The following is a 27,825-nucleotide window of genomic DNA, read 5'->3' on the forward strand; positions in this document are numbered from 1 at the left end:
GCCGGTAATTCAAAAAGATTACACTTTAAACGCTTGCCTGTGAGCACCTAACCGCAGGAAGCAAAGGAAGAACTTGTAAAAACGACGGTGCATTTCCTTCGGGAAGGTCCTCGAGAAAATGAAGTCCTTTAAGGACGACGGTGAATGAGGTGCTGCATTTAGACAACATTGTTCGCGCCGTTCTCACACTTACTTCTGTTATGCGCACGCGCAAGAGGTACCTTAAAGGAGTTTTCTCGCATGCGTGGCGGTATTCTGTGCTGCTGGGCATCATGCTTACGAAGAGTCGGACATGTGGTGCGCTCACCTAGATTTTCATCAAGAGCAAAAATCGCCCCTGGGGTACGTTCTGCAGCATAGGCTCCTTCCGCAGTCATGTAAGCTACGTTTCTGCTTATCCTATAAGCTCTCGGCAATTTTTTCCTTATTCCATCATTTAAACTGTATGGCTTCAATTGGCTCCAAAATTTTGAACTCTCAGACTGCCTCGCTGTCAGTTTCAACACTGCATGAATTCATCAGGGCTCCTAACGCATGACGTATGAAGGGTTGCTACGCGCTAAGATCACTAACTACAGAGCCATTGTCAGCACCACCGCCTATAGCCTTCAAAAATTGATCCCAATAGTCGCTATGATTCCCGTACTGATTAAAAATTGCATGACTAAGATCTTTCACACGTACCATTTGAACGCCTGGAATGTTTTCGGGTTTTCTTCAAGTGTTAAATAAAACACGCCACTCATAGCTATCGGCACTAGGAAGCTCCAAACTCTAGTTTGAAAGCACTGTTCTCGCTAAAATAAACGCGGTCTAATATGTTCCTCAAACCTATTTCAGATCTGTGACTGCTATTATTTAAATGACCACTTTCCATCTGTTAGGTTATCGGTCCTTTCCACTGCCGGCTTCAGGCGTGTAATTTCAGTTCGCGCTGTCCGATATCTTTTGCCAAAGTCTGGGAGTAAAGTTGTGCCCCGTCACCTGTATAAGCAGAGGGTCAGAGGGAGGGTAACCTGAAGAAGGGTCAGAGAGGGGGATAGAGACCGTGCACCACGTCGTGTCAAAAATTCAGGCGCCAATTACAGCATGAAAATTTCTCCTCAATGATGTAATGATAAATATAAATGAATTAATATGGATAGAAAGAGTACAAACAGTTGGAAGGTGTTGACGTTATTTTCTTTAGTATTCTTATGCATTTGTAACACGTTCTGCTGGGCGAGTTGGTTCATCTTGGTAATGTAAAGGCTTTTAGCGCAAAACGACTAAGAAAGGACGGGGATAGAATACAGACACAAAGGGCTCCTTTGTGTCTGTGTTCTATCCCCGTTCTTTCTTAGTCGTTTTGCGCTAAAAGCCTTTACATTACCAAGATGAACCAACTCGCCCAGCAGAACGTGTTACTGAACTTCATTTCTCGTACAGTGGGCCCTTCTTCTTCCTTTTCCTCGTTTCCTCAACAAAAAAAGCGCTCCTTTGTGTCTGTGTTCTATCCCCGTCCTTTCTTAGTCGTTTTGCGGTAAAAGCCTTTACATTATGCATTTGTGATTTGTTCTTACCGCAGTGACCTCTTCACGCATGAATTCTTCATCGAAAGCCATTGGCTTTAATATTATACACCGTGGAAGTAGAATACGTATATTTTTCATATTTCCAGACGGCTGCCGCTGGCTACGTCAGTGAAAGTGCGCAATGACGGAGCTCCTCTTCGCACCAGCCAGATTTCTCTGGGAGGTCTACGAGAAAGGGGACCCGAGAACCAAGAACTACCCGCTCGTGTTGAACCCTCTCTTCGTGTTCCCCTTTCTCGCCGCGTACCTGTACTTCGTCAAGGTCTCTGGGCCCCGATGGATGGCAAAGAAGGAACCGTACCGAATCATCAACTTAATCCGCTTCCACAACGCCTGCATGGTCGTAGTTTCCGCCTCGTTCCTCTATTTGCTGCTCAAATTCACGTACCTTCCCGGGGGACGCTACAACCTCTGGTGCCAGGGTGTCACAGGCTACATGGACGAAGAAATGGAGCGCTACTACAGATACGGCTGGTTCTTCATCGCGGCGCGCTACGCCGACCACTTGGACACGGTCTTCTTCGTGTTGCGCAAGAAGTTCACCCACATCACTCACCTTCACGTTATCCACCACACTATCGTCACTGTAAACATTTGGTACTGGGGTCTGTACGCGCCCGAGGGCCAACCAGCATTTGGCCTCGGCCTGAACGTGTTCGTGCACACCATCATGTACACCTACTACCTGCTCGCTACCATGGGACCGACCGTGAGAAAGTATCTGTGGTGGAAGAAGTACCTCACCAGGCTCCAGATTGCCCAGTTTGTGCTTTCCATGGCGCACATGTCGATACCGTTGTTTGTAGACTGCGGATTTCCAAGGCACTTGATCCTTATTGGAAACGTGCAGACACTTTTAATACTGTGCCTCTTCATTAACTTTTACGTCAAGGCATACGTAACGCGGAAAGACCACGGGCTTGGAAATATTCACGTGCATTTGGCGACGAAAGGGTGCGATGCTGGGAGTAAGGAAGAATGAGTTTCGCTGAACAAAAAAAAAAAAAAGACTGGCGGGATTCAAGTCTGTAAATAAGTCATAGGAGAAAAAGGATACAGCGTTTGATGTGAAATTTTTGGTAACGCTACCTTTTCATGCTGGAAAAGAAAAAGACCTTAAAGTTAACAGCTCAATAAAATGTTGTATCACGCTTCCCTGACCACTGCAATCCTCCATGTCATTACTTTGCATACGCGAAGTATTCTTGAAGAGCATAAATCATGCTTATCTAGAGTGCTAAAGTGTACAGGAGGCGTGAGCAGAAAAGTCACACAGACTGACTTATTTTTCGAGCTAAAAGACGACAATATGAAGCCTGAATCTCTCAAATGCCAAAATACAAGAAAAAGCAAAAAAACACACAAGAAGAAAACACATACTCTGAAAAGCGGTCTCTGCTCTTCGAAGAGAGAAAAAAAAAATTCCTGGGGTGCTTACGTTGCGCCTTATGGGAATGACGCGCACGCGTTAATGGTTCCTTTCAACGGCCTGGAGTCCACTTTGGACTGAAGTCCACAGACACGTACCCCGTTGGACAATACACAGAAAGCTTTCTTTTAACCAGGTCGAACGATCGTGCATCGACAACCTAGGAGCAGCGGATGTGACTCAAGAGTCACTGGTTAGATTATAATTTAATTACTGCAATTTTGTTTTCAGTGCAATTTTTTTGCCTTACATTCTTGCATGTCGTAAGGATGTTTCGGTCATGTTGCGACCTTATAATCACAATTTATCTAATGTTTTATTCACTCTTTAACTCCGCAGCTCCACGTGTGACGTCACCAACATCTCGACCAACCCCGGTGTTCTTGATGCGCTAATTATGACGACGGGTTCTCCGATGAACGGGGCCATTAACGCTGCCGCACTGAATCTTTACGCACGAAGTTTATCTGCTTGAAAATTATAGCTTTTAAAGTGTCTATTCCAAAATTTTTCTGCATCTCCGCCAAAATACTGTGCCGTATTATGAAAATTAATTTCAGTTCAACGAATTTTATCTTGACAAAATTGAAGCTCCAGGAATAATTTTCCCCACACGAGAGCATGATTATTTGTCCATGTTTGACACACCGAAATTTGCAAGCTGTCGCAGCAGTCCGATAGTAAACAAGTTAAAAAGTACTCCATAGTAAAATAAAGCAACCTACCCTAATTTCACTTTGGTTTTGAGTGTTATGGCTGCTGAGACATGCATTCTTCGCATAGTCTGAACGTCTTGCAAGGCAAAGGCTAGTTGAAAGTTGCGCCCGCTGGACAAGTAGGCTGGAAGAATGGAATAAACATATAGGCTGGTCACATTCTCCTCTAACTAACAAGGCGGATGCCTTGGTTGCTCAGTCGACCTAACGGGCTTACAGCAAGTAAAAGAAGTGGAAAGAGGAAGTGCATATGCCGACAGTATGCAACGTTCCTACACAGCATGCCCATCTTCTTTCATATCCCTCTCTCTCTTTTACTTACCACGTTCGACGTCCTGGTTTTCGCCTTGTCTACATTTTGTTTGTTTCCTAAAATAAAAACTATGACGTAAGAGGAGCACGTGAAACAAATGCTCTAGCAAGGAAAAACGCCAGAGCACGTCAGCAGAGCCTTCACTCTTTCCATACAACGCACGTCGTCTAATTTTGCCACTTAAGAATTAAAAGGGATCACTTTCCTGCCTGTTTTGCGAAGGCTTAAAGGCTAAGGTAACAAATAAGCGTTTAAGCAATGACGGAGGAAGGAAGAAAAGGGAATAGAAACTCCGCTTCATTTTCGCACGGCTCTGGAGGCCGGGCCAGAGTGTTTATTATGTGTTTATGCGGCAACAACAAGAAAATGAAAACGAAGTAGTGCCGTGGCGGATAATCATTCCTGTGTGAAGGAAAGAACAGAGAAAGGGAGTGAGGGCAACAGGAAGATAATCTATGACCTTGTTTATAATTGCAGCGCAGGTAGCTTTGCGTGCGTAGCTCTTATTGTTCTAGCACCATAGGAGGCAGTTTACTTTGCAGACCAACCAGAACGATGTCGCTCACAATGGTCGCACAACCTGAATGAGAGATTTCTTCTCTCGCTTAGCTGAGCTCGCAATACAGCTCTTCGGCTACGTCGTGGTGTGTACAGGAGCTGAAAAAGACGATCTAGGAGCAGCCGAACTCAAACACCGAGGTAAGTTGAATGTGTTCTTTCTTGTACTTCGGTCTCATATGGTGAAATGTTGTGTTTAGGGCTACTGCCCGGTGACTTGTAACACTTGTTTTAGTTCGATTGTTTCGTCAAGGCTTAGACCAAGAGTTTTAGAAAAACAATTTTCCGCGACGAAGTCATCATCAAAGATCAAACCAGGAGTTTCTTGAGAATGCGATTAGTGTGGCTTTAGTCACGTCAAAAGCAAACAATTTTTGCTTTGAGTCAATGCGGTGAGTATTGCTTTGTAAGTTAGAAGTTAGTTGTTAGTTGTTCTGAAAGTTAGTAGAACATATAATTATATGCAGTGAAAAGAAGTCGTTATTAGTTTAGAAAAATCTCTAGTGCATTAATTTGAATAGATTACAGAAAAAAGCTTCTATGAATCTTTGTAGTATCAAGATTTAAAACAACCAGCGATACGTCAAAATTCCGCATGCGGTCTCGCTCCATGGGAGATCTTGCTGCATATTTCTTATACAATTTCTTCCTTACTGCCAATAAACTTCCGACTTTCAAACTTATCTGGACTCTATCTAAAAAAAAATAAAGTCCACGGGCGCAAATGCATTAAATGAGATTTTCTCGCGCGTAAGAATGCCCGAGGATAAAGTTTTTAATGTTTTGAACCAATTATGCAATATAATTTGCGCAAACAGCAATTTTAGAACAAATATGAACGTAGATTTTGACGGCAGCTCCGGAGTCAGTGATGATCTCACTCTTTGACCAGCGAATTCCAACAGAGGAGCATTGTCGCAGAGAACGTTTCAACGCGTCAGCGTTAAAAATAATGCCTGTCATGGTGCCGACTACAACTCACGTCCTTCGAAGAATTTGGATGGTATGCGATCGTGACCTTCGTATAGTAAAAAGGAACTAGTTTGGAAGAACTACATTGGTCGTAGGGGCATCTGTTCTCTTTTGACAGAGCAGAACTTCTAGTAAGCAAAGCACATTGTCCATAAATGAGGCGCTACATAATGTGTGTATAAATGGCCTTTTTATTTGTTAGTTTATGGATGTTACGGAACATAAAAAATTTCACCTTATGCATGTGTGCACTCCTAACGCGCGTGAGCGTTTCACCGGCTGTAATCTCCGTAAAACACGTTATGCAAGCACTAGTTCTCTGCTTCTCAAGGTACGACGTCCTCAGTACGACCCTGTTTGCCTCTCTTATTCTTGTTGTTGCTGTTCTAGTATATAATTCGAGCAGAACTGAGACCTCACCCCCCCCCCTGTTTACTCAATCTCGAAATGCTTCCTTGGATCATGGTCACTACGCACAACCTAACGCGAGAAATGCACGAGTAACATGCGTAATGTCACGTCGCTCGCCGAAGCAGCTCCGAAGCCATGGCGTTCTGCTAAGGCGTACGAGGTCGTGGGTGGGAGCTCGGCCGCGGTAGCTGCGTTTTCACGCACTCTTTATAGATATTTTGGTCTACGCTGCAGACACACAGGGTCCTGAAATTAATCGTCTCTTCGATTACATGATGCCTCATAAATGCCTTCTCTCCACTCTATCCACTGCACCTATCACTGGATCCTCACTGTGACGTGAGCTGCAATTGCCAGCAAGGGATGAAAATAAAATTAAACTTTGGTAGATTAGGTCTCAGCATCAGTGACACGCCTATGCAGCATTTTTAACTCCGTGTACTACTCCGAAAGAGCGGTACGCATTGTTTTAATCAAATGCTGATTGTATCGCCCTTGATGACCCACTCTCCTCATTCCTGCGGTCTCAAGCCTAGTATATTCCCGACACGAAGCCTGCCGTTGAGTCGTGCATGCCAAGAAGATGCGAGTAAAATCTTCAAGCACCACACCTTGCGCGTCATGCATGAAAGCGTGTCCCGCACAGTTGCCGTAGTCTAATTGCTGCTCTTAAGCACTGCTTGCCCTATGTCGCACTGCAACCAGAGCAAGGCTGAATAGTCAGTGGGCCTAGTTGCCTCTTATTCCTCGCCCTTCTGAAAGGAAATCACGAAGAATACGTGCACCGCAAATGTAGAAATTTCCTCCTCGTAGCATGACATGAATGAAATAATGAAAAATAGAAATCCTGTAAAAGAGCGCAGACGGCAAATGAAGTACAGCGAGCGTTATTACGTGAGGAACGGTAATTTCTGGAAATTATTCGGGTTTCATTTAATTTCCCTTCTTAACAAAAACCTTCTCTCGTATGCATGAAGTATCAGTTGCTTATCTTTGGCCCGAAACCTTGTAAAGTACGGCCAATGTGGGCTCTCAAAGAGGTCTTAGTTGAGGGTTCCGGATTAATTTCGGCTGCCCGTGATTCTTTAACGTGCATTGCTATTTCACAACACTTGGGCGCCTTTCAAACGTGCCACCATCAAAAGGAGACCGCCGCAGCCGGGGTTCGATCTCATGTATATGAAATCAACAGCCGAACGCCAAAGCCATTGGACACGGCGGCATTTCCTCAGGAAATGCGAGTTTCTATACACTTATTCTCAGGCCGCCACTATTCAGCAGCACACCACGGCGCATCACCAGAGTTGCTGAGGATGAACTGTACATCTTTTTTAGCAATAAAACTGTTTGGGGCTTTGCGACTTGTCAGCTGAACTTAGTAAATTTTCGTGGACGCTTCGGCGCACATAATATTCCTTCTCATGAGAAATTCTAATCATTCAGGGTAAGTGACAGCTATAGCGACAGCTGTCGCCAAATCTTCACTACTTAATAATTGTATGTTTTTCGGCAGGTGAGAAGATGAAAATTTTGTAGAATGAGAAATTAAGCTCACCTCTAGGGACCGCAAGGAGAGCTCAGGCTACTCTTTCCTTCCTATTTGTGTTCTTTCTGCATATGTAGAAATTTTCCGTTTCATCTCTGGAGGCAAGGAGAACGAATCGTCTTCTTGCGTCTCTGCTACAGATTCAAATTACATGTAAATGTGGAAAGGAAACACAATGTGCTCCGTCTTAGCTGAGTAGGCACTTTCCTTCCATAGACTTTCTTCCGCCGAAATGCTATGGTAATTTTAAGTACACTCTACTCAGAACCTGGCCTCTCCTCTTCATTGCAACCATTTGAATCTCGTGGCAACATTTTCTGCTCAAATTACGTTGCCTTTTTGGCGATATCAACCTTAAAGCGCGCAGACTGAATGAAGACAGGTTACGTGATTTGCACGCCTCTGGCGTTTGGATTGCTGTTTTGTGCCCCCTTGATGCGAAACTGCGTCACTACGTCGTTACTTTTATCTCAAAGTGGAAAATGCTGGAGCCGCAGAGAGAAATACACAATAAAAAGCCTACATTTCCCGATTCTCTTCCAGGATTCCATTCGTCTGGTCTGCCAAGCACTAGGCCTCAACAAAAGAAATGACGCTCACCTTGAACCCCTTCACACTGGCCAACAGGCTTGTGCAGATGGGGGATCCTAGAACAAGGGACTATCCTCTAGTCGTTAACCCGATGTTCGTGTTTCCTCTGGTGTTCTTCTACTTGTACTTCGTCAAGGTAGCTGGGCCACGATGGATGAAGGACAGAAAACCTTTCGACATAATCAACGTTGTGCGTGGCTACAACCTTTTTATGGTGGCGGTCAGCGCCCGGTTCCTGTACCTACACCTTAAGCTGACGTACTTGCCCGGTGGCCGTTACAACCTTTGGTGCCAGGGCCTCACCGGCTACATGGACGACGAGCTTGCCCACTACTACAAATACGGCTGGTTCTTCGTAGCGGTGCGCTACGCCGACCTTCTGGACACAGTCTTCTGCGTTCTTCGCAAGAAGTTCAACCAGATCACACACCTGCACGTCATTCACCACACTTTGGTGACTGTCAACGTTTGGTTCTACACGCTGTTTGCACCCGAAGGACAGCCTGCGCTCGGCCTGGCTATAAACGTGTTCGTGCACGTGGTCATGTACTTTTACTACTTCCTCGCCACACTGGGACCGCAAGTTCGCAAGCACCTTTGGTGGAAGAAGTACCTAACGACCATGCAGATCGTGCAGTTCGTCATAGTCATGGCACACATATCCATACCTCTCTTTGTGGATTGCGGTTTTCCAAAGTCCATTGTGGTCATAGGAAACTTGCAGACCTTCCTCTTGCTGTGTATGTTCGTCAACTTCTACATTAAAGCGTACTTGAAAAAAGGAAGTTCTAAACAAACCCCGCCAGAAGTAACTGTCAACGGGACTGATCATAAAATTGTTCAGAATGGCAAGAAAGACTGAAGTGTTCTTTTGAAGCCTCTGTTTTGTAAATAAAATCGCTTTTGTTTGTGTAATGTACGTATATGTTTTCCTGAGGCAGGGCTATCTCTGCCTTCACGTGACTTTTATATAGACGCTAGTTTTTTTTTTTTGCTTTCTCGGTGCTGCTGTCAGTGACAAAACATCCTAAATGTTCGCCTTTCAAATTAACTTCTGACGGCATCACCTAAAGCACCTAACCTCAAAATTAAAATCGAACGTCTCGTCTCGCGGCGTAAACGTTTATTGAAAAAATTTTAATATCGTTCTAGCATTCCAATTTCGCTTGATTTCACATAAAACCTTCAGGAAGTAAAATAAAGCATATACGACTGCATATTGGCCGTGACGGCGTCCAATTTCTCGTGCACGTCAGAAGGTTGCACCAACTCCTTTATTAACTCTTGGTGCGTATGTAATGTAGAGTGGTCTGCAGCGCGAAGGCAAGATAACCGATGGTCTTTAAGTGTAATGGAGTGGATTCCAGGAGAAGACAACCGTAGTAGGGGGCGGCAAAAAGTTAGGTGGACGGATGAGATTAGGAAGTTTGCGGAGATATAGTGGCCGCAGCTGGCACAGGACAGGGTTAATTGCAGGTACATGGGAAAGGCGTTTGCCCTGCAGTGGATGTAGTCAGGCTGACGATGATGATGCATTATAACGCAAGCAGAACACATGGCGCTTGAAAACTTACGAACACATCTTATCGCAGGCTGTATCAGAAGAGAGGAGTGTAAAATATAAGCTATTCGTTACGCTGGCGTTTTCATTGAGGCCTGAGGAACCCGAGGCCCGAGGAATTTCGTAGAAGTTGATGTAGCACGGGTCAAAGACATAACGAATTGCAGGCTGAAGTAAAAAAATAAAGCATGAACACATCGGTGAATTGACGGCTCGAGGCTGAAAATCATCATGTTGTGACATGCTTAGGCGAGAAATGCAGTTTATTAAATTTGCGCCGGGCGCTTATACGTGGTGCCGCTCTGATTAGGATTGTTTCAGGATCAGCCGGAAGGGCAGGAAGCTGTATGTTGTGGATGCACCACCTCTAGATAGTGGAAGCTTCGTTCCAAGCTTCTTGTAACAATACTGAGTAACGCAGCCACCCACTTCGGCCTTTACTTGGTTTTGTTAATGCTTCACTCTATTTAGTGTTTTTAACTTGAATTACAAAGGAAATTGTTAATCATTCTCCACTTATTCAATTCATTTCTTTAAGAATTGTTACTGCCACTACCATCATCGCTGTTATCCGTAGAGTTACTACCATTAAAGCAATTATTGCATTTATCTACATCAAATAGGGTTGTGAACGTGGAATGTTGTGTTATTTTATAAAACGCGTAATCGTTAAGAGCAATACAGTTACTGGCACGAACAGCTTTTTAACTACTGCTAACGTTCATATTATTTGGAAGAACGGGGTCATGCGCCACCACCAAGGCCAACAGGACCATTTAGAAAACAGGGAAGATCGTCCCGCGATTCAAAATTTGTGGCAATCTCTTCAGCCGCGCAGTAAGCGTAAGTGGGCGGTAACCCTGTTTGGTCACCGTACTGAGGAAGAGCAGATGCTTAGGGCCGGTCGTTGTTACTCGGGTTTTTGAATCTAAAGGGCCAAGTAAAGGAATCATATGGAAAGCTTGGGTTCAAATAACGAGCCTCCTACGTTCACAGCCAAAGAAAACGAATTGAAAAATTGCGAGGCGATTACAATAGCAGGTAAGGATAAATTTGAGCGCAGCTCTTCACAGCTCACAGGTGGCGTGTTACACTGCTAGCTCCCCCCCCCCCCCCCCCCCCACCCCCCGGGATCTTCCCGTGGCAGCCACCTTCCAGGTGGTATTTCGCTGTGCTACTTAGACAACCGGTTACGCCTACGACGACACCGAAGCCAGGAACGGGCGCCTATGAGCTGCGCTCGAAAACAACACCCTAGCGGCATATTTTGTTTTCTTTCTTGCCATATTAGAGCTTCGCACTTTCAATTCAGGTATTCACAAACACAATGTTTTCTTAGTCGTCACACATGAACGGCAATAATATATTTAATTGCTGAGCAAGAGACTGTGAGCTAGTTTTCCGTCCATAGCAATCTTATTTTGATGAAAATGGAATGCATAAATGGATGAGTAATGCGATGCTCTTATGCGTTACAAAAATGAAAGAAAGTCTTTGTGATAGAAACTAAATAGCAGCACTGCACTAAACGATATGGTTGAGGACCCGATGCAATCATCTTGCATTTTCTTGTTTTACGGGCGCTCAACGCTGTACACAACGTAGTTGTTTGTCAGCGTAACCCAGGACTAACTGGATTTACGGATTTCGTCAAAGCTGGCATAAAAAGCGGTTCGCAGCATTCCCAGCAAAAACATGCTTTAAAGTCGCTTGACCTCTTGACGTTTGCTGTCAGATTTATGCTGGCAAGGTCACCTCGTGCGACTGCAAGGAGTGTAGGAGCAGTAGCGCGCTATCAAGCGATACTTCCGTTTTCCTCACTAGATAGAGAGTATTTCCATTTGCCTTTTGTGATTACTTTTTGCCTCACTGCAGACGCGGAAGAAGCACTTTCTCCGCCTCTCTTCATTAAGCGCCCGCGAAGTCCTCCTTTTCTGTAACCCAATGAAGGCGTCGACTAGCTTCTACTGCTTCCGCGACCCGTCTCCAGAGTGCCGTCACCTGCCTTGAGCAACACTGCGCGCTTAATCTGGAACAAGAACTCTCGTTTTCACCTTTGTATACGCCCAGAAGTAGGTGTTCCCGAGTCACAGTGACACACCGGAAGTCATCTTCTCCGGCCGCTGAAACCATCACACAACGAAGCGAATGCAGGCGCTGTCTTGCCGACTCCCAATTCAGCCCGCTGACAAAGCACGCGCAGCAGAGTGTCCAGGATGATTTTTTTAGACGCCTGCGTCTGCGACATAGAAACAGTGTCAGCGGCAGCGCCCATGGAAACCAGATCCGCGTGGAGAGGTCGCTTAAATGCACGACCGAAGTACGCGGCGAGCTTTCATTCTGGTCCCCTCGGCGTTGAACAAGGTAAGTTCTCCGTACCTTACGAAGGAACATTCTATTTGCAATGCATTTTGACTGTCGTTGACAATAATTTTATTCCGAATATTTAAAGACTTGGTCTTTTTTGGTCATAAGACTTACCACTGTTTATTTTTTTTTATTGCTTGTCGCTGGATCAATACGTTGGTGGAAAGGAAAGGGAAAGACCAGGGCGGGGGATGAAGGACCATCGAGCTCCTTGCCTCTAGATGGGGTGTTAATGATATGATCAGCGATAAACTACAAACTATTTTGAAGTTTCATGCGATGAATATACATTCCACCGATGCACCGGCGCGGTGGCTCAGTGGTTACGGCGCTCGGCTACTGACCTGAAAAACGCGGGTTCGATCCCGGCCGCGGCGGCTGAATTTCGATGAAGGCGAATTTCTAGAGGCCCGTGTACTGTGCGATGTCAGTGCACGTTAAAGAACCCCAGGTGGTCGAATTTCCCGGAGACCTCCACTACGGCGTCCCTCATAGCCTAAGTTGCTTTGGGACGTTAAACCCCAATAAACCAAACCAAACCAAACCAAACATTCCACCGATGTAACTGAGCATGTCGCACTCATTTAATTGCGTTTATAACTTGGCAGAAACATGACCTTCAATTTTGGCGTCATTGTGAACGGCTCGCGCAGACTCTAAAGTGCTATACGTCATCGGCTAAGCACGGCTCTCCAGTAGTTCGAGTATAAATTACTTTGGCAATATTATCGGGGCATCGGAATGCTAAATATGGCTTTATTTAATATTCGTGTGCAATAACTAGTGCCACGATGACTCATACTTGTTGCTTCTTTAAGTACATTGGCTAGGTATCTCCAATGTTTTCTGCTTTTTTTTTAAGCCTTTCATGTCCAACCTTCTAGGACTAAAGTTTTGAGAATTGAAAAATTGTACGATGCTGTCATGGAAGTATTGAAGGTAATGGTCCATTCATCTGATATGCAGCAAAATTTCTTCTTTACAGTGGTTTCAGCAATCGCATCGAACAGTTGAGCCTGTCATAGAAAAACAATGGGGAACGCTTTTGACGATAGCAAGAACGTTAATAGAAAAATGAATTCAAGACTGCCATCAGGTGCTCTGCGTATATATTGACTGTTATAGTGAAATCTTACATTATCGAAAAGAAAATGCGTTCATGAAAGGTTTTCGACTCAAAAATGCTTTTCTCCAGAAATGTTGGGCATCACAGTTCATTGCGGGCACTGCGTGGAATTTACGCTCATGACATGTTGACTAAGCGCCAAGTGTCTGAATGTTTTGTAATGTGGACTGCTGACCACCTTTGATGCGAAAAACGAGGTGGCTCGTAAGGTTCTGATCTCGGCACACAATTTAACTGTCCCATTGTATTTGCAGAAAGAGAAAAAACCCAACTCGCGGCTAGTTTAGCAGAATTACTACATCAAATTCGCAATACAAATAAGGGAGCAACTAGATAGCAATAAGAGTTTACGGAGGCATGTGTGTAAGACTTTCATTAAGTCGTCCCATCAATACAAAAACCATAACAGAAATAAATCTCGAGTTTTATGAGCACACAAACAATATAGGCACTGCGGAAAGAAAGCTGCAAGTCCATCTTCTGCGTGTAGCTTGCCGAAATCATCTTCGCCTGTCGGTGTAGATTAACCACGGCAAGAGGAACTTTTACATCCTCCTCTAATTTCGGCACTCCTGAAAAATCTGTGGATAACTATTTATGCAAAATTAAGTCCTGACTGCCTCATTTCGACTAAGAATAAGAAACGAAAGGACGACTTATTGAGTACTGTTATCTGGAGAAAGATAGGCATTCGCAGTCTTGCACAAACAAAGAAACAATGTTTTACTCCAGCAAACGAAACTAATATCATTTGGAGACCATGAAACGTGCTTTTTGTGATAGGCTGTGCGCAGGCAAGAAGGTGGTGCTTCTTGCCGATAAAGCGCAAAAAAAAAAAAAAAACACGGTGTTTTAGGCATGTTTGTATCAAAGGGTATTTCAGGTCCTGGTTTTTCTTTTCAATGCCATCAATAAGCATATATGTGTTAATTTTGTCCCTGAAAATATAATTACTAATAATAACGTCACGCGTTTCGCTTTCTCGAACGATTTATTGTTGCCAAAAGTACGGACTAAGTATGGAAAACAAACTACATCGTTCCTTGCCCTCTCCACTTGGAATAATTTGCTCCCTTCACTGAAATCCCCAATGTCATTGTACAAGTTCAAAAAAATGTTAAGACACCACTTGTTTGAATCCCTAGATGTTTAATAACATTGTTGTGTTTGCAATCACTATGTAACATTCATTTGCTGTACACTTCTTTCCTTTTTGTCTGTTTATTTGCCTTTTTTTCCTTTTTTGCCTCGGATTGTTCTTCATGCGCCGGTTTATGTACTCTGTTCATGTAGCCATAGGAGGCCCTGTTGCAGTTTCAACTTTTGGGCCTCCTGATGCATATATGCCCCATAACCATGTACTGTAGTGTAACTATGAAATAAACTTGATTTGATTTGATTTGATTTTGAAGGTAGTCGTGATAATTGAATCTGCTGTAGGCCCAAATGAGTGCGTTATTTCTTTGCGCTGTTCTTTTCAATATATTTGTTTACCTTCGGCAGTGATAGCAAACAAATAATTACTATGCCAGCCCTGTACTTTCATTCATGCACCTGTGGACATGACTGTTTTCAACAGGTTTGCGTAACTAAATGTTTGTATAATAATCAAAAGTTTTCTAACCGTTTGCAGCTCCGCATCTTGCAGGACTTACATATACCTGGCCTCAGCGACAAGATGGCATTCACCTTGAACCCCATCACTATTGCCAACAAGATCGTGCAGATGGGTGACCCAAGGACGAGGGACTACCCTTTGGTCGTGAATCCTCTCTTCGTCTTTCCACTCGTGTGCTTCTATTTGTACTTTGTAAAAGTAGCTGGCCCGCGCTGGATGAAAGACCGTAAACCATTCGACATCATCAATCTCGTGCGGAGCTACAACCTCTTCATGGTGGCCATCAGCGCGCTGTTCTTGTATCTGCACCTGAAGATGACGTACCTTCCCGGCGGTCGATACAGCCTATGGTGCCAGGGAATGACTGGTGACGTAGACGAAGAGCTCGCCCACTACTACAAGTATGGCTGGTTTTTCATCGCCGTACGCTACGCGGACCTCCTGGACACCGTGTTCTGCGTCCTTCGCAAGAAGTTCAACCAGATCACCCACTTGCATGTCATTCACCACACCATGGTGATGGTCAACGTCTGGTTCTACACACTCTTCGCACCCGAAGGCCAACCGGCTCTAGGTTTGGCCATAAACGCGTTCGTTCACATAGTGATGTACTTCTATTACTTTCTCGCCACGCTAGGCCCAAGTGTGCGAAAGCACCTCTGGTGGAAAAAGTACCTGACCACTTTGCAAATTTTGCAGTTTATCATAGTCATTGTACACATATCCATACCGTTATTTGTGGACTGTGGTTTTCCGAAACCCATTGTCCTCCTAGGAGGATTGCAGACTTTTGTGTTATTATGCTTGTTTGTTAACTTCTACATCAAGGCGTATATGAAAAAAGAAAGCTTCACCAAAACGCCATCGGTAGAACAAGACGTCGCTGTTGAAGAACAGGAGGCTAAGCAAGGCTACAAAGAAGAATAACATTGACTTGATGTAATGGTTTTGTGTATAAAGCATTTCTTTTCTAAAAAAAAAACAGCCTCATTATGACACATTTCACACCCAAGTTTCTGCATAATAGGTAAGTGATACAGCGTGCCTCTCCTAAATATTTGATGGGTGACCTATGATTCTGTAATGCACCTCGGAGATTTACAGCGCTTACTATAACTTCGGAACAACTCCGCTGAGAACATTGCTTTTCAGTGCTTGCGCACACTTTCATCTGTGGTTACTGTGATAAAATAAATATACTGACTGGAAATTTAGAAGTTAATTAAAAACTCTTTGAATTGCAAAGAAGAGCAGCCTACTTAATAGGTACAAATTATTTTAACAGCAATACTAAGCTTTTGTTCTTCATTACAACAAAAAACCTTCCGAGGCATTGGTTAAGGGATGCTCATAGCTCTTGCTTTTACGCGCCACGGATATCAAGGTTCTATTTCATGAGGGGAAAAAAGCAGGTTTGATGTTCGCTAAGGTCTGGCCTTCACCAGTTTTTTTTTTTTTTAAGCGAGGCTGAGATATAAAATAGGTATAAGCATGGTAACCTGCGCATTCTTGATCGCTTTCCCGCATGGCATTTCCTACCACAGGCCGGAAAAGAGCGCTCTGATTGTATTCGGCTGGTTCATTTCGAGCACTTGCCAAGGGCTCTTGAAGGACTCGCGCAGCTCTCAGACCAACTGCTCTGACAATGGAGCACAGATGTGGCGTGGATAAAAGGTGATGAGGGATAAATAAAATGTGCCGCCCACTGTGACCTGTAGGCCGTAACCCAATGGCTATCACGTTGTTCTTAGTTCATCACACAACAACTCGTATATGCGCACTCCGGCTTCTCCGGTGAGGCTGCTCGGCTACTTTTCGCAAAGACTACCTCCACGACTGCCAGCGCATGCGCTCCTTATACGCCTCGGCATTTCTCCGCGCCTGCGTCGAACTATCCTGACAGCGCTCCTCGTCTATTAAATTGCGAAGATATTGAAAATTATTTCAAAATCCCATAAATACAACAATGCTGCGATAAGGTGTAAGGAGTTTTCTCTAGTAAATACAGCTCTCTGTCAGCTGGATCAACCTTCACAGCCAGGGCGTACCTCAGCACGCCCAAGTGTCTAAGCTGCACATCTTTGTGCAAAATGAAAAAAATGACCTGAATTACTTTACGTACAGCAAGTTCAGCGATGGAACACTCCTCTGAAACATAATTTCGCCTTCCGTAGGACTTTTCACTCTTCTGCTTTCTGCGACTGTCTAATGGTCGAAAATGAGGTCGGAAGGGCGGCCCCTCATTCCGACCTCGTAACTTCACCGCTTTCACTCTGTTTTTTTGTTTGCCCGGGTCAACGCACCCAAGAACGACGTTGTCCTTCCACGCCGGTAACTCGGTGCCGTTGCGCCATTTTAAGCCTTGAAGTTCGTTGACCAAGGGCATAAGTCTTCGCGCAACTTACCTCAGGCATCCGGTCTGCTTATTGGTGTTAGCGTTCATTCACATTTATGTGTCTCTGAGTGTGCACGGCTCTTTCTTCCAAGCACTGAACAGGAAATAGTTCTCCACCAAGGCAGAATGAAAGCAGAATTCCGTTGTTCCTTTATTCTTATTCGAATTACGCCGTGTTGTCATTCAATAGATGTCCTCCGTCGCGAGCTTCTTTGTCATGCCAAAAGCGTCTTTTGTCTTTGATGTCGCGCTGCCGATGGCGCAAGACAAAGGACGTCACTAAGACTGAATACATTTGGGGGCTACTCCCGACTGGATCAGGTCTCTGCGCAAACACCAGATTCAGTCCCAGAAAGAGACGAGCCCAGCGCAGTGGCATTGACATTGGGATTACAGTGGGCATTAAAATGATATTGGTCCAACAAGGCCACTTGAATAAGCGACATAACTGCCCAATGTTGCTCCTGTGTGGACTGCCAAACTCGGGTAAGTACTAGTTCCTTTTGGAAAACTTATTGCTTATGCTCTGCATGTCTATTTCAAAATTCCAAGGAAAAAAATACGGAGTGCGCTGTAATGATTACGGACTCTTCGTCTAGAACTGCATTTCTTTCTTTTCATTTTCAAAGAAAGTATTATTTCTGGTAGCCACTGATACCGCAGTATGACACACAGTGCCGGCTTCACAGATTACCGCCATGCCCTTCACGTCTCTTTCCGTTACTTTCGCAGCGGTATCCTTGCTAGGGGCCGAGCGCTCGGACTCCGCACAACACGAAGAGCCCCCGTATGTAACACGCAATATCGTTAAAGCTTTCATTTTTTTTTACCGGAATATAGAAGATTCATTGTTAAAATTTTTAGAGTCTGCCACACAGTCATGGCAAAAGCAATAGCAGGCCGAAGCTATTTGAGGACTAAGGGCGATTACCAAGCCAGCGCGTTTGCCGAGGCTATGACATACTTCACCAGAATGCAAAAAGGCAGTGTGGAGGAGCGACCACAAGGCCGGATGCGTATACTAGGCACTTCCGGGCAAACACGGACACTTTTTAGGGCAAGACGAGGAAAATGTCCCACTCACAGCTTGGTATTTAGCGCAGAAGTTGGCTGACGTGGAATTTAAAGCCTCGCTGCGACAGACTGCCTCCCCGGACGCCTGCTTGCGGACCCGGAGGTGGCTGTCGTGCCATATTCGGTGGAAATAAATGTTCTTCCTCCTCCTCCTCGCTGGTTCGAGCTTAGCGCGAGCCGAACGGCCCCTCTCGGTCATCGCCGCACATGTATTTAGATCATCGATGTGGCACTAAGCTTCCACTGTACGACAGTGGTGTGCCGCAAGGAAACAAGTCTCCTAGTTCACGAAGCAGACCTCAGCACAGGACAGAAAAGCACGTGGGCTCCGCTCATGATGGCCGGAAAATAGCTAAGAGTAATTGGATCGCGCGCCGCAGCCGAACGTCGTACGGCAAACTGTGCAGCCCTGAGGACACGGTATTTGTCATGCGCGTTGCAGGACAAGCGGTTCATTGCAAGGCGCTCTCGACGAATGCCAGCCGAACGCCAGTCGGCCGATTCTGAGCAGTGACTCAGCATTCTTGAACATAAGGTACAACCAAAAAGGAACTGAAGGAGTCCGGTATAACTATATCCTCGAAGATGGTAATCCAAAGGAGCGCAATGAGAACAAATCGAACGCGCCCCCGACGGAGAATCAAATGGTTGGACTTTGCAAAACAGTGGCCATATCCGCCCGACGCACTTGGGGAAGAAATTCTCCCGGTCCGGTCGACGCAATCGGGGAAAACATGAAATGGTTCCGACCGAGGTACTTTTATTTAGCCACAGCAAAAAAAAAAAAAAAACGAAAAAAAAACGCCCCGCAAACTCGCTCGTGAACACAGCCGACTGTGTCTGCTTTGGCGTTACGGTAGTTGTTTTTTTTTTAAATTCCAATCGCTAATTTTGCCCATTTTAAGCACGAAATGCTTTTAGCTCCCGTTGTCGGCAGTGTGGTGACGTCACGTCGGGACCGAGAGCCAACATCCGGGCACTGAATTCCACTCATCCGGGCACTGAATTCCACACATCCGGGAGCTGAAACGAGAGCATCCGGGCACCGTACGGGATTTAACAAGACTCTCTAAGAGAGAGGGCCGCTTAGAGCAAGAGGGGAGCTCCAGGGCCAGAAGGGCTTTGGGCGGAAAAACTGCTCCCGCGCCGTCGCCAAGGATGGCGCCCGGTCCCACACTCACGCATGTAAAAGACCGGCCGCTGGGCCTTCAGCTCATGCCATTTCCCCCTCTGACAGGCAGATGTATACACGCTCGCGGAGTATTCGAACGTGCTGCATATACATTCTTGTCAGGCCTGCGTCTCGTCGTGTCCGCGTACGCTTCTGCATCGTCCTGCATTTCAATGCCGCCACCGTCACAGCTGCTCAAGCCAAGCAATGGAGCCTGACAGGAACCGGATACTGCTGACGAGGCAGGACGGAAGAGATTTCCCAGACACTAACAGGAAACGATTGCGTCCACATGGACCAGTGCATAGTATGCGTGGTGTGGTGTGTTGAACACTAGACCCATTTCAAGATTTTGACTAGTACCATCTAGAACCAATGTTTTATGCCCGTAAACATTTCATGCTTACTCTACTCTCGGTTACGGGAGAGGCGGAGATTTTTACAAGAGATTCCTTCTGACAACTAAGAACTATGGCTCATATCTTCTCAGAAACTGCCGGCCAGAAAAGAATGTACTAAGCGGTTGCAGTAATCAAATAATGGAATAAGTGCATTTCGAAATGAATGCGGTTTAAACATTGAAGCAGTGAGAATATTTGAAATCACCGATATCACCAACACCAGCAATTCTCGTTCAAGTCTTTCGCTCGCCGTTTTGGTTTAAATCATGTACCAACTGGCCCAGCAACTTTCCGTAATCCATAAACCAGAAATAATGAGTTCGCAACCTTCAGCAACTCGCTCACGGTACTTAGACGCCGGTTTCACACAGCACCAGATGAAATATTTCACCTTCGGTTGCAGGGCAGCGAAAAATTTGTACAATGTTAGTTTTCAAAGCGAATAGAGAATTCGACACGAAAACAGATGAAACTGCTTCTTGTGCTCTCTGAGCGTGGTTCACTTATAATGTGTTTCCTTTTTAAGACAGATTTTAATCGCACTACTAAGAAATTTCTTGGTTTAGAAATGCCGTGGGCTTCGAGCACTGCGTTATCTTCGCACTTTTAAACACGTGCCTTTGAAAGCAGAACGTGCACTCAAAGCAGCGGACAAGCGGCAATTTTGGTTAGTGACGAAAAAGAAAACGAATATTGTTTTAGCCTTCATGAAACGAAAACCCGCTTTAGACAAAACCAGTCCCTCCATTGTTTTGGATTTGGTCTTTAATAACGACCTCGCCCGACCTAGCGCACATTCGTCTGACACATGCAAGCACCCCACCACTTAGTGCGTAGTTACTCTTCGTTACTTTCAGCAAAAACACGGTCCCTTCCTGCTTCCTATCCAGGAAGAGCTACACAGGCTTGCGTCTGCACTCCGGGCATTTGCCCAAGTGAAAGGTAAAATGAGTGCGTCATGCCGGCCAAATTTCACACCAAAAGGACATCCTGCTTTCTACTGAGCATGTGAAGCCCCTGCCCTGCCCCCTCCATACTGTAAGGAAAAAAAAAAGGAGAGAAGGAGTAGGCGGACACGCCTCTTCCTGTTACATGCGAATATAGCGGGTGATTTTGCTTAAAACTTGGCAAATTTTTATTTTAAAACTGTGATAAGTATTTTCATGCATTCTGCGCAAGTGGGATTTACTACAAGGCGGATATTATGCGCGTGAGAGAGCTGAATAATTTGTCGACTCATTAACTAAGTGATGTAATGAACTTTCTTAATTTTGATTTTAAGGAACAAAATTATATGGCAAAATTGAAGGACGTCAATATCCAAGATGAGCTAAGAATTTAAATCTTCTTAATCGACAATGTACTTCAAAACATCGAAAGCCAAAAATACCGATTTGAAAGCGCGTTGACTTGGCTTTCTCGCTTTGCACATTTTTAAAATGGTGTCGCTTGCATTTCTAATGCATCAAATACAGATGATGATTGTCTATTCCATGACGTAGCAGCAGTTAATGTGATTGTGAATGGCACCAGCGCTACAATGATTGTTTATAATGAATGTTTACCAACTTGCTCAGTTATCTGCCTTGGTGCAGTTAACGTGATTTCAGCGGGGTTACTGCGCGCAGCGACACCGTTCTATAACTATATGCAACACAAAAAAGCCGACTGAATGCGCTTTGAAATTCTTAATTTTGACATTATATATTTAGAACCACACTGCTGATAAAGAATATTTAAAAATCGGGTGATCTTCTACATTACCGACCTTCAATTTATCGGCGTTTACGTTCATTCACACGGAAATGTTTCTGTGTTGGCACTGCTCTTCCTGACAAGTACTGAACAAGAAGAAGTTCTCTCCAGTTGCTGTAACTGCAGTTAGTTAGACGGAATGAATGCAGCATATTCGTGGTTATCGAGTTCTTGCACGAATTTCGCCATGCTGACATTAAATAGATATCTTTCGTGGCAACCTTTTCTGTCATGGAAGAAACGCCTCTTGACTTCACTTTTGAGCTGCCGATGGCACAAAAGAAAGCGCGCCACTAGTACTGAGTCCGTTTTCGAGGCTACTCCCAATTGGGATGGGTGTCTGCGCACAGATCGCATTTAACCTTTTGAAAAAGACCTGCCTACCACAGTGGTTTTTGACAATAAGACCGTAGAGCGCAACAATATGGCCTCGGCCGAATAAGGTCAATTACGTCGCGACAAGATTGGGCCACGTTACTTCTGTGTGAACCGCCTAAGTCGTGTGAGCCCTAGTTCCCGTTGTACGACTTTTTGCTTATGCGTGTTCATTCAAAACTTCAAAGCGAAAAATGACGGCGTGTGTTAGAGTGATAACGAGCTCTTTGACTAGAGCTGTTTCATTTTGTTTAGTTTTCCGCTTCAAAGAACACGTTTTTATGCTAGCGATGAACACCGCAGTGCCACACTCAGCGGCAGTGTCGCAGCATAAGGTCATCACTTTCTTGTCCTCTTTCATCACGTTCATAATACGTTTGTCCTGGACGCTTTACCCAAGACATGGCCGTCATGCACATGCAGTTGACAATGAGTATCTTTGCATAAATAAACCTTTAACGGTATTACCCCACCTGCATTTGTATGTGCTTTCGTTTCAGGGAACTGAGCCTGTATTGGCAGGACTCATTTAGGCTGAAAAAAATTCAGTCTTTCTCGTAGTAGAAAGTAGATGTAGGCATGAAATATACTGCAGGAAAGGAGTGGTGCCTTCTGGGTTGGCTCATAGATATTGATAGCCGCACTAGGCTTTTAAGGAGCGTCCCTCATCAAGCGTTTTTCTTTCCTTACCTTATTTTATTTTTCGCTAGTTACAGCGCGTTAGGCTGCTGTTTATTATGTTTACAAGCGTTACCAGCGATCGCCAGGTGCCGAAGAGGGCATGATGCAAGTACGTGCTATAAAGAACGCTAAGACTTTCGCCTCGTCCGGACTCCGTCGCCTCCGCTCCATCGACCACTACGTCGGAGAAAAAGCCAGCAACCAGCTCTAGCTGGTTACTTACCGTGCTCATGGATGGCGCTAAGGGACATGTCACTGGCATGAGTATTACGTAATGAATGCAACAGATGTGGCGCTGTCACCTCGCTCATCAAGTGGCACCAGAACTGCGCGTGCGCATCTCGAGCAGCAGGACAGAACTTGGGCTTTAACGAGCCGCGGGCTGGCTTCGCCCAACACGGGGCTACGAAGATTCTGCTGTTCACGTATACACCGCTCCCGTGGCGGCGCAGCATGTAGGCACTAGGGTGAGAAGGAAGGTTTCGCCAATGTTCGTTTAGGTTCGCCTTCATGTTCTACTCCGTTCTGGTGCCGAGGTCATCCGCAGTGCGTCGACTACAATACCTAGAAGCATTAATTGCTTGAAAAAGCTCTGCAAACACCTCCGTGAACACACTTCACTTTGCCCACTTTGCATAACGGTAGTATTTTCTTTTTTTTTTTTCAAGGTGATAGTTCATTTAGGAACATATACAAATACGCTCGCAGAAGTAGACAGAAAAAGGTCCCAAAGTTTAGCACTGAACTGGGACCTCTTTACGATCACTGAGTAAGATCACTACTTAATGGTCATTCAACAGCGCAGCCTGCGTTCATATGTCCGTCTCTCTTCAGAGAAACCGCATGCCAGAAAAGGCCCAAACATTTGCAGTAATCCTCTAATAGAATTACTGTATTCCGAAATGAAAGAGACACGTTAACGCATCGAAGTTGCAAACCCGTCTGCATGCGTCGATATCACACAAACAAAAAAAATATGCGATCGCTAAAAGTGGTTCCGGCTACTTGAATGAGGGTATTCACGCAGTGCCTGATAAAATGTCTAATGTTTTATTAAACTGCAGTGAGAAGTCCATGCTATGATGTTATCTTTAGGAGCGAAAAGAGCATTTGGATTAAAAATAGAGGATATAAATTTCCCGCCTTCAGTTTGGCTCGCTTATACAACGCTTGCTTTTAAGTATTGCTTTTCAATGGCATTACTAGGAAATTTTCTACAGATTTCGAAATTCCTGCGTGCTGCGAGTACTACGTTCTTCTGGAGAAACAAGTGAGGACGAGGACGACCACAAAAAGAAGGCGACGAAACTTTCTGTGGCCTTCCTGGCTCGCGCTTGCTCCTCAAGATGAATATGCACAATACGGCCAACACCTTGTTTCTGCTGTACTGCGTTTCCTTGAAAATTTTAAACACGTGCCCATGAAATCAAAACGCGTAGTAAAAACACTGAACAAAGGTAATTCTCTTTGATGACGAAAAGGAAAATGCACGTTGTTTTCACCCTCATATCATGAGAACTCATCTTAAGGTTCTTAAACATATCTGGTCCCCCTTTTGTTTTGCACTTGGTCTTTACTAATGACCTCACCCAACCTAGCCGCACTCGACTGACCCGTGAAAACAACCGACCACTTAGGCGTGATTACTTCCCGCGACGTTCAACAAAGACGCGTGCCCTTCTTGCCTTTTTTTCCAGGAAGTACGGCTCAGAGCTGTGTCCGTCTCCGGGCCTTTGCCCGTGTGAAACGCTTAAATGAGCACGTGACGTCGAACAAATTTCGCACGAAAAAAAGCACTCTGCTTTCCGCTGTGCTGCTGAAGACCGCACCCCCCCCCCCCCCCCCCCGCACCCTTTTCGCTCACACAAGACAAAAAACAAACAAACAAGAAAGGACAGAAGATAAAGATCGTAAGAACACGCTTTTGATGATTGCACGCACTGCAACAATGCAATATGAGTACATATACTGTATAGGCCAATTGTACTAAGCCCTTCGCACTAGCAGAGTATTCTGAATGAGGTCGTTCAGCGCAATTAAATGCATCTTGAGAAAAGCGGTAGGCAGAAATGCTTGGTCTCCGTTCTGACCCTGCGTAAGAAATGATGGGACAGAAGCCATTTTTCCAGCGTACGAGCATTTGCCTCATGGGCGCCCTGTACTTGCCCCGTTCAGCCTGTTTGTGTCTGTTTCTCGCTCTCTCTCTTCTTTGTTACACGCATTAATTACCTACCAGTGGGTACATGGTAGAGAGAGGGTGTGGTTGATGGTCCTTTGCGATCACAAAAATGAACAAGGGAGGGGAAAACCTCAGGTTGCTTGAGCCAACGTTTCGACAAGGGGACTTGTCTTCGTCTGGGCAAAGCGTTCATCATTGGCAGGGATTAAATAGGGCCTTCGCTCCGAGGAGGAAGGCCCCGGGGGTGGGGAAGGAAAGTGGTGTGAGAGGGGATATGTGTCAGGAAGGGGAGGGAGGTGAATCTTGATTCTTTAAGCTGCAATAGTGGAAAAACTTATATCCAGGGGGTGTGTAATGAACAAAGGCTTTTAAGGGGCTGCGACGGGGGGTTGGCGCTGGATGGACCTGAAAAACTCAGATAAGAGGATTAGTCAGCGTGGTACAGGGAAATGAGAACAAGGCAAACAAAATAGGCTGACCCTGGAAGGAGAAAGAAAAAGGGGGGGGGGGGGGGGGGGCATTTCCAAGGAAGGAAAAGGCAGGGGGGGGGGGGGGGGGGGCTACCAGTGGGTAGGCCTTCCTGCTTTAGCAGATATTTCCCGTTAATATTGCTGCCTGCGACGAACTTCTTTTTGAGGCGGTAGGGCAAAAAATATATAAGCATATAACGCAAGTAATGAGGCGTTAGGGCAAAAAATATATAAGCATATAACGCAAGTAATGAAAGAAGATCATCGCATACGCAAGGTTCACTCAAAATTGGTTAAATGTGTAACGTTTATAAGGAACTTCAAGTATAAACAAAGGCGAGAAACCTTACGTGCGATCGATGAACATGAACACAACATTGTCCGTGACGACCTCTTTCGGGACAGTTGGCCGGCCTCCTGACTTGGCGACTACGATGCTTGAACTCGCTATTAATTTATGTGTATACTTCATCCTTATCATCATCACTGAAGGACAGAGACCTCCAGATTCTATATGCCCTCCGTCAGCTGCGGACACCCAATCCACGCAACTTTCTTGACCCATCTGCCCGCCTCACTGTGGCTTCCTGCTACTTTTTGCCTTCTTTTGAAGTCCACCCTCCGGCTTTGTATAGCCGTGCTCACAATTCCCGTAGAGATAATTACAGGAACAAGTAAGTGATAGTCAAGTTCGCTGTGAGCTCTTAGTCGCACGTAACAATAAGGTTGTGTTACTCCAGGCTTTAAATACACTAGTCAAGCTCGGCTATTGAGCCCTCATGTGGTCCCAGTTCTGACTTCGGTGTTACGTGTGTGGAAGCTCACAGTACTTTGTGGAATACTAGACAGACTGATGCTCAATTAGCGAAACAAAACAAGTACATAGTGTTCAACTGCCCAATAGTCCTACCATATCACTCCGACATTTCACTTGCAGTAAATGAGAACCTTTAACTGTGAACCTTCATTACCACCATTTTTTTTTTGCACATTCCTGTCCTTAAATTCCCCGAGGCTTATTTCGCAGGGTTTTCTGTGCTAACCCGTCTCCTACTCGTCGCGGTGGCTTAGTAGCACGTCGTTAGCCTGATAACACATTTGCGGTTGTGATCCTGGTCAAAGGAGCTGCGTGTTGCTGGAGACAAAATGGAAAACACGCCTGTCGACTGAGATCTGATTGTATGTTGAAGAAACCTACGGCGCAGAAATTATTTCGGCACCCACACCGTCTGCTTCGCTACTCGCGGTGTTGCTCCGTTGTGCTAAATAATAAATGATAAATCGTTACCTCCTAAAAACCTTCTCTACAACTTTGCGCAGCTCGTCGGGGAGCATGTCGACTATTTTCCCAGTCAAGCGAAAGTTTCTGTCCTTTCCTTTTCATGTGCCTCCTAGCTCTGTTTGTTTCTGTTTCCGCTCCTGGCCATAACTGGTCGGGGACAGCGCATATCGAGCAGCTTTCCTTAGCGGAGATAGCGTGGTGGCGCTGGAAGCGTACAGGACAAGGAAAAGCAATCCCCGCAACTCAAACAACGAGCCGTGACTGGCACGCCTGGGCTTTGCGTGTCACCGTGGCTCTAACCATAGGCCTTCAGTCAGGGTGATTGAGGTTGACACGGGGCCAGAGAGACGCGAACCAGTTATTGTCTTCTGCCTCTTTTTTTCGTCTACCTCCCCCATTTCTCTCGTTGCCAGAACGAGGCATACTTGGGCACCCACGGAAGACGGGGAAAGCGGAGAGGGGAGGGGGCGGATAGAGAAGGGCAGGCTGTTCTTTTGGTTCTTCCTTGTAGGCAAATGAAGCGGCGTGCACGGAGCACGCAAAGCGATTTTCATACAATGCGAGGCAAGAACTGCTTCCCTGAGCGTGTGCTCGCCCTTCTTAAAGGAAACGGAAAGGCACAATGATGAAAGCGTGAAGAAAACTACGGTACATGTGGGCGGGAAAAAATACCGTTGGCGCGGGCAGACGGAAATGCGTTCGCAACGCATTCCGCGTGAACGCATCAGTCATTCCATGCTTACAACGTATTGCGGAAAATGATCCAGTGCACACTTAATCGGGCGAGGGCAATTGGAAACCCCGAGTGCGGAACGAAAGGTAGTTAGAGATGATTTCATCAAGAAGCTTATAACTAGTTCTAATGAAACTAAGTGTCAAAGGTGTACTTTATTTCTCAGATCGCCAACGAGAATGGCCGGTTGTGCAGCAGGTTACTCGAGCACTGCAGGACGACATGGCGACGATGTTTCACCCAACGATTCTGCCAGGAAATCTTGCCTCTATTCAAATCTATATTGGCACTAAACGCTATCCCGACGTCATGCTTCACGGCTGTATACTCCAGCAATAGCGGAAGTATTGAACGGTGAACGATGCTGCGATCCATAGAGTCGATATGCCGGTCAGGACGCATGCGCTAACCACAAGCACGGATAAAAAAAATGAACAACGCTATGGTTAAGTATACAATCAAGGCTATTATTAACAGGTCGTTAACATTATCAAAATACATGATTAAGCCATCCTATATGAGAGAAA

General features: G+C 45.4%; 1 protein-coding gene and 2 pseudogenes across 2 annotated transcripts; all 3 read left to right on the forward strand.

The window, feature by feature from the left end:
• The first annotated feature begins 1,695 nt into the window (after positions 1 to 1,695).
• LOC149372797 (very long chain fatty acid elongase AAEL008004-like) lies at positions 1,696 to 2,556 on the forward strand. Its single transcript, XM_089587452.1, has one exon. The coding sequence runs from the start codon at positions 1,696 to 1,698 to the stop codon at positions 2,554 to 2,556; it is 861 nt and encodes a 286-aa protein (XP_089443578.1).
• Positions 2,557 to 4,563: 2,007 nt separating this feature from the next.
• Positions 4,564 to 9,025, forward strand: LOC149372798 (very long chain fatty acid elongase AAEL008004 pseudogene; annotated as a pseudogene). The gene is made up of 2 exons (XR_016292663.1): positions 4,564 to 4,731; positions 8,063 to 9,025. The product of XR_016292663.1 is annotated as a very long chain fatty acid elongase AAEL008004 pseudogene (transcript).
• Positions 9,026 to 14,833: 5,808 nt separating this feature from the next.
• On the forward strand, positions 14,834 to 15,709 carry LOC149372799 (very long chain fatty acid elongase AAEL008004 pseudogene; annotated as a pseudogene).
• Positions 15,710 to 27,825: the final 12,116 nt, after the last annotated feature.

The sequence above is a fragment of the Amblyomma mixtum genome, chromosome 1 (genome assembly GCF_055824585.1).
Source record: "Amblyomma mixtum isolate Tamu chromosome 1, ASM5582458v1, whole genome shotgun sequence".
Classification (NCBI taxonomy): Eukaryota; Metazoa; Arthropoda; class Arachnida; order Ixodida; family Ixodidae; genus Amblyomma; species Amblyomma mixtum.

Excerpts from the sequence above, each read along its gene's own strand:
- LOC149372797 (XM_089587452.1), top strand. The coding sequence starts at position 1,696 with ATGACGGAGCTCCTCTTCGCACCAGCCAGATTTCTCTGGGAGGTCTAC.